The 13,135-nt window shown below is 39.1% G+C and overlaps 1 protein-coding gene across 1 annotated transcript; it reads right to left on the bottom strand.

Annotated features, from left to right (window-relative positions):
* Positions 1 to 1,797: 1,797 nt before the first annotated feature.
* On the bottom strand, positions 1,798 to 6,070 carry CUNH2orf66 (chromosome unknown C2orf66 homolog). The gene is made up of 3 exons (XM_032407005.1): positions 5,963 to 6,070; positions 3,780 to 3,911; positions 1,798 to 1,977 (listed from the first exon to the last, which is right to left on the bottom strand). Exons 1-3 carry the CDS (start codon positions 6,068 to 6,070, stop codon positions 1,798 to 1,800), a joined length of 420 nt encoding a protein of 139 aa, XP_032262896.1.
* Positions 6,071 to 13,135: the final 7,065 nt, after the last annotated feature.

Below are 13,135 nucleotides of genomic sequence, written 5' to 3'. Positions count from 1 at the left end.
ACCAACTTGTATGCAATTCTGTCTCATACTGAAGCAGGTACTGTGGTATTTTTTTTTTTAATTTTATTTTATTATGTTATGTTAGTCACCATACGTTACATCATTAGTTTTTGATGTAGTGTTCCATGATTCATTGTTTGCATATAACACCCAGTGCTCCATGCAGAACGTGCCCTCTTTAATACCCATCACCAGGCTAACCCATCCTCCCACCCCCGTCCCCTCTAGAACCCTCAGTTTGTTTTTCAGAGTCCATCATCTCTCATGGTTCGTCTCCCCCTCCTATTTCCCTCCCTACATTTTTCCCTTCCTACTATCTTCTTTTTTTTGGTTTTTTTTTAACATATAATGTATTATTTGTTTCAGAGGTACAGGTCTGTGATTCATCAGTCTTACACAATTCACAGCACTCACCATAGCACATACCCTCCCCAGTGTCCATCACCCAGCCACTCCATCCCTCCCACCCACCACCACTCCAGCAACCCTCAGTTTGTTTCCTGAGATTAAGAATTCCTCATATCAGTGAGATCATATGATACATGTCTTTCTCTGATTGACTTATTTCGCTTAGCATAATACCCTCTAGTTCCATCCACGTTGTTGCAAATGGCAAGATTTCGGGGTTTTTGATGGCTGTGTAATATTCCATTGTAGTATTAACAACTGTTCTGTTTTAGTGTCTAATAGCCTAGGGCCTAAGTGTGAATAATAGTCAAGGGAACCCTTCATTAACATCTTTCTGTTTATTCTGTCTTATTTCTCATTGTAGGAGCTGTGAAGTGCATATGCCACATGGTAAATTGTATCTTCCTGTTAGAATAAGAAACATTATTTTAAAAAATCATCACATTTAAAAAGGAACTAATAATCAAAACCCTTTCACATGCACAATAAAGTGCAACAATGGTATACTTCCTCAGAATTCCATCCCTAGCTTGTGGAAGAATGGGAGTAGATTTTATTTTTTATTTTTTAAAGATTTATTTATTTATTTGAGAGAGAGAGCAAGAGAGCACAAGCAGGGGGAGCAGCAGAGGGAGAGGGAGAGAAGCAGGCTCCCTGCTGAGCAGGGAGACAAACGCAGAACTCGATCCCAGGACCCTGGGATCATGACCTGAGCTGAAGGCAGACGCTTAACTAATTGAGCCACCCAGGTGCCCCTGGGAGTAGATTTTAATTATGATTCAGTTCCCTTTATTATTGAGCCAAACAAAAAGCTAATAGACTAGAATCACAATGTATTTTCTTGGAATACAGCATACCTGGTTTATTTTAATGGTAAATATTTATTTGATAGGAAAGCTAAGGTAATAAGAATAAGTCTAGGGGCAACTGGGGCATGTATTGCATGGAGCACTGGGTGTTATAGGCAAACAATGAATCATGGAACACTACATCAAAAACTAATGATGTACTATATGGTGACTAACATAATTTAAAAAAAGAAAAAAAATCATAAGTTGTCATTTCTTTTTTTTTTTTAAGTCCCAACATGGGGCTTGAACTCATGACCCTGAGATCAAGACCTGAGTTGAGATCAAGAGTCAGACACCTAACCAACTGAGTCACCCAGGTGCCCAAACTATTATTTCTTTTTAAAACTAGACGATGAAATACAAGAACCAAATCCAAATATTAATAGTGATGAATATCATCAGAACTGAGCACATGTTTCTATGAGAAAATAAAATCATTTTTCAAATAAATACTTTCAAAATCTCTTTATGACTGAGTTGTATAATTGGACAGATCCTGGGGATAAAGGAATAACTTACCTGTGTTCAGAGGAAACATTCAGCCTTTGAGGTAATTAGGAAAGGAGTTTCTCTGCTCTTCATAATCTGCAAATGCAGAAGCAAGAAGTTCTGATTGGAAAGAGAGAGGTCTAGGATTCTCATTCATGAAGAAAGTGTTTGGAAACCTCCCGAGATCAAGACCTCTTCCCTTAAAATATGCCTGAAGGGTTCTGAAAAACTGAAGAGAGAAAGAAAGTGTTCAATGCTATATGTAAATTAAACATAAAAAATACTCAGAGACAGATATTTTCCCCTCTCTTTTTCCCTCTGTGAATTGACTTAGGGGCTAATCTAGGAGACAGGAGGTGGAAAACCCAGAAATAGAAATACATATTTTTACTACTTCTCCTTCTTCCCCTCTGATGTGGGAATCAAAGGCAGAAGAAAAATTATTAAATTTCTTTACTACTTACAGGCCATTAACAAATCCTTGAACCAGGCAGAGTGACATTCCTCTAGGGACGCAGCTGCCTCGATGTTGATACTTTGCTAAGGGCAAAAGCAATCTTAGCCCAACCCCCAGGATTCTGTAAGTCTACTTTAATGTATAAAAATTCCTTTGGAAACTTCCTTTATCTCTACCTCCCAAGATACATGTCAGCAATCATCCCCCAAGTATATGACCCACCAATATACATCTGAAGGGTCTCATGACTCAGGTTTTATTAGACAGTAATAAATGACCTTTTCCCAACAATAGTTAGCCCCCTCAAGATCCTGGAAACCTTGCTTCCAAAGATTCTTAGAGACTTACCCTATCCTTAGTCCCCTCCCACCTTGAAAGTATATAATGGGCCACTCCTCACGACCCCAGTGCAGCTCTTTCTGCCCACGGGTCCTGTCCCTGTGCTTTAATAAAATCACTTTTTGCACCAAAGGTATCTCAAGAATTCTTGTCTGTCGGCTTTGAACCCTAATATTCTTTCCTACATCACCCTCCACTGTTCTTTACCTGCCTTCTTTCTGACATTTCAACCCTAAACAAGATAATTTAGCATTCTTGGTGGAGATTGAGAGAGGAATATCAATTATTTAATAGCATCACAGTCAGAGGGTTTGTTGTAAACCACCTCTGAACCACTTAGGTCAGAGATTAAAATGAATTTCACAGTGATCAGAGCTCCATGCCTCCTCTCTGATTGAAGGTGAGATCCCAGGCATTGTCTTCTACACCAGAGCTTTTAGATACAGTTTTGCAGCTTTCCTTTAGGAAATGGATACACAAAAGCTTGCAAAGGGTTACTTGGTTGTTTGAACCCTATATTGTTATATTTTACATCAGTTTCCATAAGGAAATAGTATTTTGAAATAGTAATGTCAGCATGTTTATTGTATTTGGCATATTTTTAAAAGAGAATTTTTGCTGATGTTTTGAATTCTATTTCCTAGATAACTTTATGTTGAAAATAATGCCTGGGCGGGGCAGAAGGGGTACTGGCTGGCTCAGTCAGTGGAAGGTGCAACTCTTGGTCTTGGGGTTGTGGGTTCAAGCCCCATATTGCATATAGAGATTACTTAAAAATAAATCTTAAAAAAAAAGCAAGGAAATAATGCCTGGTAAATTGATAAGAATGCAGGTCAATTTTCAGTCTTTGCAATTGAGCTTTGCATATGTTGGTCATATGAGAATCTGTTTTATTATCAATCTGAACTGTGCAAAAATAATTTCCCTGCTATGCTCTTGATTTTGTGTATCTATGAGAAATCCAGTCTATAAAGTCAATGTGTATGTAAGATCATTTACAAATGTAATGTGTTGTATAACAAATCTAAATTTGTTTCTCCTTACAGAAACAGATGTAAATTGGCCAGAAGAACAATAGGATACCAGCCACAAGACTAGCAAAGCCCTTGACCAGTCCTGTTAAGGAATCTTCTTGGCACTTGGTAGCCTCCTCTCCACTGTGCTCTAGCAGAGGGCAGTCCAGAGACGTGCTAATTTCACCCTGTAGCCCAGCATGTCCCAGTGTATGCTCTTACCAGATCTCGGTTTCTGGGGTTGTTGAGTGACTTCCATTTCTCTTCATTTCTCAACGTGGCTCCATGCACAAGCCCAAATAGCACCAGGGCAACACACAGCAGCAGGAATGCTTTGGGCATGGTGGAACGAAGCTGAGCAGAAGGAAGGATCGGGGAGATGTTGATGGTTAGAGAAGAAAGAAAGAGAAAAAAAAAGAAGGAGGATGGGGAGGAAGAAGGTAAAAGAAGGGAGGGGAGGAGAGAAGGGAGGGCAAAAGTGGAAAAGAGAAAGAGGAAATTTTTTTTTTTTTAAAGATTTTATTTATTTATTTGACAGAGAGAGACACAGCGAGAGAGGGAACACAAGCAGGGGGAGTGGGAGAGGGAGAAGCAGGCTTCTAGCCGAGCAGGGAGCCCGATGCTGGGCTCGATGCGGGGCTCGATCCCAGGACCCTGGGATCATGACCCGAGCCGAAGGCAGACGCTTAACGACTGAGCCACCCAGGCGCCCCAGAAACAGCAATTCTTAAAAAACAAAACCAAAAAAACCTTGAAGTACTTAAGTATTAAGACAGCACTCTTGATAAATGAAGAAAGACAAGGAGGAGGAGGCGAAAAAAGAATAGAAAACATACACCCCAAACTGAGAAATACACTGTACACACATGTCTGAGACAGACACACAACACACCAGCATAAGTATAGATTGTCTCCCACCCCAATGTGTGAAATGGAAATGAAACACACAGGAAAGGCTGATAAAGCTTACCAGGAGTTGGACTTTGGCTGGCCCTGGTTGGCTACCCTGTTTACAATCTGCAAGGCAATCAGTGGCTACTTGTAACCAGTGGACCGGCTGCAGGTGGGAGTCAATGACGTGAGCAGGGGGAGTGGAAAAATAATGATTCCATTTTCATCCATGGCACCAAAGATCCTTGAGAATCACATCTTTAAGCTTCCTCAGGAGTGATAGTGAACTTATTTGTCTTCTAAATACAGCAGCCACTCCTCTAACCTGTGAACATTTTATGTGGTTTTTATGAAACACACAAAGAACTTCTACACAGCAAAGTGGCTTTTTACTTTTTCACTCTTAAGAGAAGGGTATACACAGCAGCTGACAATATGATGATGATTACCTACCTAATAGAATGCTCCTTTGGAGATATCAGCTTTTCAAATTAACATCATTTTTTGAACAGGAAATTCTATTGCAAGGGATAAAATTGTTCTTTGTGACCTACACCTTGTATTTCTTCTGAGAATCTCAAAAAGCTTTACAGGTTTTAAATAGCAGCATGGTTTATCATAAAAACCCCTTCAAAATAGAGCAAAAAGAGAGCATGTGTTTCTTGGAAAAAAGAAACGTTGCTATACCTATCACATCTCCTTGCTGCATAATATGCCATCCAAAGAAAATGGGTGGAGAAATGGGACTTGATTTGTGAAATTGCTTCCGATGCAATAATTCAGAACAATTCAGGCCAAGGTCTTTGTGAGAAGGCTAGTAATCTGGACTAGAAATTAGAATACCTGGCTATGGTCTGTCTTCCTGTATTGACCCTGGGCAAGTCACTATGACCTTCATTTGTTCATTCCTTTCTTCGTCAATGCAGCAAACTTTTTTTTTTTAAGATTTATTTATTTATTTGAGGGAGAGAGAGAGTGTGTGAGGGTTAGGTTCCAGGCCACCACAATAAACTGAATATCACAAACAAGACAGTCAAATGAATTTTTTGGTTTTCCAGTGCATATGAAAGTTATGGTTGCACTATACTACAGTATATTAAGTGTGCAAGATCATTATGTCTAAAAAAATAATGTACATACCTTAATTTAAAAGTGCTTTATTGCTAAAAAACAAACAAAAACAAAACAAACAAACAAAAACAAAAACAAAACAGCTAACCATCACCTGAGCTTTCAGCAAGTCATCATGTTTTTGCTGGTGGAAGGTCTTGCCGTGATGTTGGTGGCTGCTGACTGATCAGAGTGGTGGTTGCTGGAGGTTGGGATGGCAGGGGCAGTTTCTTAAAATAAGATAAAAGTGAAGTTTATCACATCAATTGACTCTTCCTTTCATGAACGATTTCCCTATAGTAAGTAATGCTATTTGATAGCATTTTACCCACTTCTCAAGTTTTATCATCAGATTGTAAATCAGTCCCATCTTCAGGTTCCACTTCTAATTCTAGTTCTCTTGCCATTTCCACCACATCTACAGTAATTTCCTCCACTAAAGTCTTGAACCCCCCAAAGTCATCCATGAGAGTTGGAATCAACTTCTTCCAAACCCCTGCAATTGTTGACATTTTAACCTCTTCCCATGAATCACGAATGTCCTTAATGGCATCTAGAATGGTGAGTCCTTTCCAAAAGGTTTTCCATTTATTTTGCCCAGATCCATCAGAGAAATCACTATCTATGGCAGCTATAGCCTTATGAAATGTATTTCCTTGACCCAAGGGCTGCAGAATGGAAGTTGTGTTTGTAGGCATGAAAACAACATTAATCTTATTGTACATCTCTATCAGAGGTCTTGGGAGACCAAGTACTTTGTCAATGAGCAGTAATATTTTGAAAGGAATCTTTTTTTCTGAGCAGTAGGTCTCAACAGTGGGCTTAAAATATCCAGTAAGCCATGTTATAAACAGATGTGTTGTCATCAAGCTTTGTTGTTCCATTTATAGAGCACGGGCAGAGTAGATTTAGCATAATTTTTAAAGGCCCTGGGATTTCCAGGATGGTCAATGATCATTGGCTTCCATTTAAATTCACCAGCTGCATTAAACCCTAACAAGAGAGTTAGCCTGTCCTTTGAATCTTTGAAACCAGGCATTGACTTCTAGTATCTAGCTATGAAAGTCCCAGATGACATCTTCTTCTTATTGAATGCTGTTTTGTCTACATTGAAAATCTGTTGTTTAGTGTAGCACCTTCATTAATTATCTTTGCTGGATCTTCTGGACAGTTTGCAGTTTCTACAATAGTTCTTGCTACTTTGCCTTGCAGTTTTATGTACTAGAGGTGGCTTCTTCCCTAAAACTTCATGAAGTAACCTCTGCTAGCTTCAAATTTCTTATTCAGCTTCCTCACCTCTCTCAGCCTTCATAAAGTTGAAGAGAATTAGGGTCTTGCTCTAGATTAGGCTTTGCCTTAAGGGAATGTTGTGGCTGGTTTGATCTTCTATCCAGACCACTAAAGCTTTTTCCATATCAGTAAGGTTATTTTGCTTTCTTATCATTTGTGTGTTCACTCAAGTAATAGTTTGTTTGTTTTTTACAGATTTTATTTATTCATTTGAGACACAGAGATACAGACAGAAAGAGAGAGCATGAGCAGGGGGAGAGGCAGGCTCCCTGCTGAGCCAGGAGCCCGATGTGGAGCTCAATCCCAGGACCCTGGGATCATGACCTGAGCTGAAGGCAGACACTTAATGACTGAGCCACCCAGGCGCCCCTGGAGTAATAGTTCTAATTTCCTTCAAGAACTTTTCTTTTGCCTTCACAACTTGGCTAACTGGCACAGGAAACCTAGCTTTTGGCCTATCTCAGCTTTCAACATGCCTTCTTCACTAAACTTAATCATTTTTAGCTTTTGATTTCTTTTTCTTCCTTCCTTCCTTCCTCTTTCCTTCCTCCCTTCATTTCTTCCTTTCTCTCTGGACAGATAGAGCAAGAGTGAGAGCAAGGAGAGGGAGAGAGAGAATCTTAAGCAGGCTCCACACCCAGAGCACTATAACAAATATAATAATAATGAAAAAGTTTGAAATACTGTGAGAATTACCAAAATGTGACTCAGAGACAGGAAGTGAACAAACGTGTTGTTCACTTGAAAATAGTGCCAATAGACTTGCTAGGTGCAGGGTTGCCACACACCCTCAATTTATAAAAGACGAAGTATCTGCTAAGTGCAATAGAGTGACACTAAGTAAAACAAAGTATGCCTGCAGAGTTTCTCCATAGAGCCATGGACTAACCATAACACACACATTATCATCTTGTTCACTAAGACTGCAGTTTCCCTGACTGTTAAAAGAAATTATATATTTAAATAAAACAAGTGTTTTAAATTCTTTTAATTATTTATTAATTTTAAATTTGTTTTAAAGAGCAGAATGTATTGTTGATAAAGCTGTTGATGACATTTTCTTCAGAATGTATCAGCATGGCACTAAGTAGGTATTTTGCAAGTATTTGGTCAATGAATTCAATCAGGAGAGGAGAAAAAAAAAAAAAAACCCAGATAGTTTAGGTGCCCAAACCATTAGTTTCAGGTTTAAATGATCATTTTTGGGCTCTTCATTAAGCCGAGCATTTGTGAAAGTAGCAGTTGGGATATTCTGGGCAAAAAGGCTCTTCACGTGCAGAGGCACCTGAATGAAGTTCTTTTTTTTTTTTTTAAAGATTTTATTTATTTATTTGGCAGAGACACAGCAAGAGAGGGAACACAAGCAGGGGGAGCGGGAGAGGGAGAAGCAGGCTTCCCGCTGAGCAGGGAGCCTGATGTGGGACTTGATCCCAGGACCCTGGGACCCTGACCTGAGCCGAAGGCAGACGCCTAATGACTGAGCCACCCAGGCGCCCTGAACGAAGGTCTTGGCTGGCATTTCTCAATTAGAAATTGAGAAGAAAATAGAGTACTCAGCACAGGGCTACACACATAAAAGAAACCCAATAAATGTGCTGATTGAATTATAAACTTAATTAGATAAAGGTGAGGAAAGGATGCTAAATGAAGAGGTATTGTGAGAGGCAGAGAGAAGTTTTAAGAGATACAACCTCTTCAAGTCCTTCCTGTCTATTAGGCAGAAAAAAAAGACAGAGCAGATGATAGCTATTTAGATGTATCGTGAACAGGGACAACAATTTAATCTCCTTTTTCTTTTCCCTGCTCCAAATGAGGGAAAGGGAAAATTATTGTTTATTGACTGCTTCCTCAACAACGACCAGAACTTCAAAGCCAGTGGAAAGATGGCTCATATGATTAACAGAGTAAGCCAGGCAGCTCTCTGCTCATGGCAATCATGACGTTTTTCCTGGCAGCGGGCAGATTTCAGTTTGAAGGTAGAATAAAGAGAAGAGGGGAGATGAGGCATAGACCTCTTGCCAGGCACAGAACAGAAGCCAAGAGCTGTGGGTCAGGGGACCTGCAGTGACCATGATGCATGGGAGAGGAGAGGCTCACCCCTCATGTCCTGGGGCCACACAAAGTTTCCAGATGCTGTGAGACCTTGGAGAGGTGTGGGGAGGCCCAGAAACCACTGAAACTGGATTCCTTTCCTCTCCCATTCAGATGGGGGTGAGGAAACTGGTTTAAAAAAAAAAAAAAATCCCTGACATTCTCGAACACCTCCACAATATGGTTAAACCTTTGTCCCTTTTGGCAATACTCATACCGCATAAAGTATCTCCGATTCTATGGAGTTGACCCTCAGAATTCTCTAGTCATTCACCATGCAGAAATCTCTTTAATTCTTTGTTGTCCTCTGTTTTGTTTTGAATGTTTTTAAAACATTGAAGGGGTATATTAAAGAAGAAAAAAAAGATCACATCCACCTCTAGTGGCTTCTTGATGCTTGTAAGATAAAGTCTAGGCTCTTGTGCATGACCTAAAGACCCTCAATATAACCCGATCGTACCCTTCCCACCATTTGACCTCTCCGGTGAACATCACCCATACGTCTACTTAGGTGCCTTTGCACTTGGCTGTTGCTTCTGCCTAGAAATCCCTTGCAAGCCCTCAGAACTTATCCCTGTCCTTGAAGACTCACCTCAAATGTCACTTCTTCTCGGAAAAAGAAACCATTTAGTCACTTCAACAGCTCTTACCTTATTGAATTAGAATGACTCCATTTGCTTCCACATGTCTTATTGTTCCCAAGGTGAGCTCCTTGAAGGAGGCACCATGTCCTTTTCATCACTGCTTCTTTAGGCTTTTTTTTTTTTAATCACTGGCATAATGCCTGGTATACAGTAGGCAAGCATATCACAAATATTTATGGAATTAATAATTCTTTAGGTAAAAGCTGAGCTTAGATTCTCATAATGCTCTTTTGGAATTTGAGCCTTGTTACATTTCTATCTTGTATTGTTAATCTAAAGATTTACATCCTGCTGGGGCACCTGGGTGGCTCAGTTGGTTAAGCGTCTGCCTTCGGCCCAGGTCATGATCCCAGGGTCCTGGAATCAAGCCCCACATGAGGCTCCCCACTGAGTGGGGAATCTGCTTCCTCTCCCCCTCCCCCTGCCCCTGCTCTGCTCTCTTGCTCACTCTCTCAAATAAATAATAAATAATATCTTTAAAAGAAAGAGTTACATCCTGTCATATTTTAATAAAAAGAGAAGAGATAACTATAGGTGGCCAATAAGTATTTGTTGATTTGACTTGAATATTCAACGGACCCGTAAAGTGTAAATTACTATTCACTTTAGCTGTTGCAAAAAGAAAAAGAAAAAGGAAATGGGCAGAATGTGGCACTTTTATGACCACACACACCATTCTATTTAAGTTGTTCTGGAGTTGAGACCACAATCCAAGGAATATGGGCAGCCACCAGAAGCTCAAAGGAGAAAGGAACGGATTCTTCCCTAGAGTCTCCAGAGGAAGTGTAGTCCTGTCCACAACTTGATTTTGGTTCAGTGATACTGATTTCAGACTTCTTGCCTCCAGAACTGTGAGAGGATACATTTTTGATGTTTTAAGCCACCCACTTCTTGGCAATTTGTTGCAGTAGCCACAGGAAACGAATACAAGAGGTGTTGAAATGTCAGGCCAGTCATGAAGGAGGAAGCCCCAGAACTCTCTGTAACTGCTTTAGCTTCTACTGAATATAATGAACCACAGACAGACCAAGAAGCAGGCTTTAAATTCTCTATTCCCTTCTGAGAAAGGTGGAGCTTCTTGTCATCCAATCCACAATACAAAATGGATTTGGGTTGAAAGGTCTATTATGAACCTGAGGTTTTGTGAGTAAAACTATAATTAAATTAAAAAAAAAATTTTTTTGATACAAAAGGGATGAGAAAAGTTTCCACCTTAGACTATTAAATTAGGTAAGACCCTAATCCACGAATCACATAATTTTGTAATGGACCACATATTTTAGTCCATTGATAAAATTATGTAAATATCTGGAAGAAACTCCATTCTTAAAATATTACCTAAATTTTCAGGCATATTTTTCATATGATAAAGGGAGTAGTTTCAGAGAAAGGAAAAAATTGACAATTCAGGCTGGCATTTCTTTGGATGTTTTTGGGCATAATAGGCAAATGATTCTCTTTCTTGGTACTATTCATCAATTGTGAGCTCTGAAATAGAACCAGTGAGCTTTTATTCTATTTAAAAAAATTAACAAACTCCCCTCCCCAAACAAAACCAAAACAGCTCCCCCCCAAAAAACAATGCTTAGTTCCTAGTATTCTGAGAGCTCTTTCGTACTCTAGATGCATAAGATGTTATGCAATTATTTTATTTTTTAAAGATTTTATTTATTCATCTGAGACACAGAGATAGAGAGAGATAGAGAGCATGAGCAGGGGGAGAGGCAGAGAGAGAGGGAGAAGCAGGCTCCCCGATGAGCCAGGAGCCCGATGCCGGACTCGATCCCAGGACCCCAGGACCATGACCTGAGCCAAAGGCAGACGATCAACCATCTGAGCCACCCAGGTGCCCCATATCCAATTATTTTAAACAAAACTGAATAGCAGACCTTTACCTTCTCCCTTCAAAAGTACATTCGGTAAGTCTGGCCCTGGGAGAATCCACAAGAAATCTCGGCAGCAGAGATGATTTCCCCTTAATCCTCCAACAATAATGTGCTCCCAAGTGGCAGTGGGGACAATCTAAGTTTCTGCTAAAAATATTACCTGCTGACTTTTTAAAAAATTTTCACTTATAAAAATTGGGTTGAGGTTCTATGATTAAGTTATAGAAGTATTTTATATGCTCTGAAAACAAACCCATTGTCAAAAGTATGTTTCTGATATACTGGTTTGCCTGTATAATGATGTCTTTTGATGAGCAGAAGTCTTTAATTGTGATGAAGTATAATTTACCAAATTTTAAATCATGTTGTTTTTTTATTCTGTCTAAGCACCTTTGCTTACCATCATATCACAAAATATTCTCTTATATTTTCTTCTAGAAGTTTTACAGTTTAGTTTTTACATTTAGATTTATGATTCACCTCAGATTAGTTTTGTGTTTGATGTGAGGAAGGGTCCAGGTTTATTTTTTCCCCATGTGACTGTCCATTTATTCCAGGGCTATATGTTGAAAAGACTTTTTCCCCCATTGGAGTGTTTTGGCACCTTTGTCAAAATCAATTGACAATAAGAGTATTTCTTTTTGAACACTGTTCTATTCCATTGATGCACGTATTTATCCTTTTGCTAATACCAATCTGCCTTGATTAGTGTAGCTTTACAGTAAGTCTTGAAATCAAGTAGTGTCTTTTTCAAAATTGTTGTGACTGTTCAAAATTGTTTGTTTTTCCATGTAAATTTTAGAATCAGCTTGTAGATTAAACAAACAACAACAACAACAACAACCCAAAACCAAAAAATAACCCACTGGGATTTTGAATGAGATTGCATTTAGTCTACATATCATTTTGGAGAAAAATGACCTTAAAAATAGCAAGTCTTCCCATCAATGAAAATTATATTTCTCTTTATATTAGGGCTTTAAAATTTTCTCTAAAGCAGCATTTTGTAGCTGTTGGCGTAGAGGTCTCATACATATTTTAATTTATTCCTATGTATCTTATTTTTGTGATATATAAATGGCATTTTATAAAAATTATTTTATAATTGTTTGGTGTTTTAAAAATTTTTTTTTAAAGATTTTATCTTTTTAAGTGCTCTCTACATCCAACGTGGGGCTTAAACTCACAACCCCAAGATCAAGAGTTGCATGCTCTACTGACTAACCCATCCAGGCACCCCCGATGTTTTTAAAATATAAAATATTTTTTTGTAGGGGCGCCTGGGTGGCTCAGTTGGTTAAGCGACTGCCTTCGGCTCAGGTCATGATCCTGGAGTCCCGGGATCGAGTCCTGCATCGGGCTCCCTGCTCGGCAGGGAGTCTGCTTCTCCCTCTGACCCTCCCCCCTCTCATGCTCTCTCTATCTCATTCTCTCTCAAATGAATAAATAAAATCTTTAAAAAAAAAAATATTTTTTTGTATATTGATCTTGTATTCTGTGATACATCAAATTATTAGTCCTAGTAGTTGATTTGTACATTCCTGAGGACTTTATATATATTTCTGGATTTGATTTGGTAGTATTTTGTTAAGGGCTGTCACATCTATGTTAACAGGGATGCTGGTCAGTGATTTCTTTGTCATGCTTTAGTATCAGGCTATGGTTG

The sequence above is a fragment of the Phoca vitulina genome, unplaced genomic scaffold, assembly GCF_004348235.1.
Source record: "Phoca vitulina isolate PV1807 unplaced genomic scaffold, GSC_HSeal_1.0 scaffold1, whole genome shotgun sequence".
Lineage (NCBI taxonomy): Eukaryota > Metazoa > Chordata > Mammalia > Carnivora > Phocidae > Phoca > Phoca vitulina.
This window is presented reverse-complemented; position numbering and strand designations above follow the sequence as displayed.

Bases quoted from the DNA above. Each gene is read 5' to 3' on its own strand.
- CUNH2orf66 (XM_032407005.1), bottom strand. From the start codon at position 6,070: ATGTCAACAATTGCAGGGGTTTGGAAGAAGTTGATTCCAACTCTCATG. The intron at 3,912-5,962 runs GCAAGAGAACTA...CCTTCTGCTCAG, and splicing joins CTGTAGATGTGGTGGAAATG to CTTCGTTCCACCATGCCCAA. The intron at 1,978-3,779 runs GTAAGAGCATAC...TTCTCTCTTCAG, and splicing joins ACCCCAGAAACCGAGATCTG to TTTTTCAGAACCCTTCAGGC.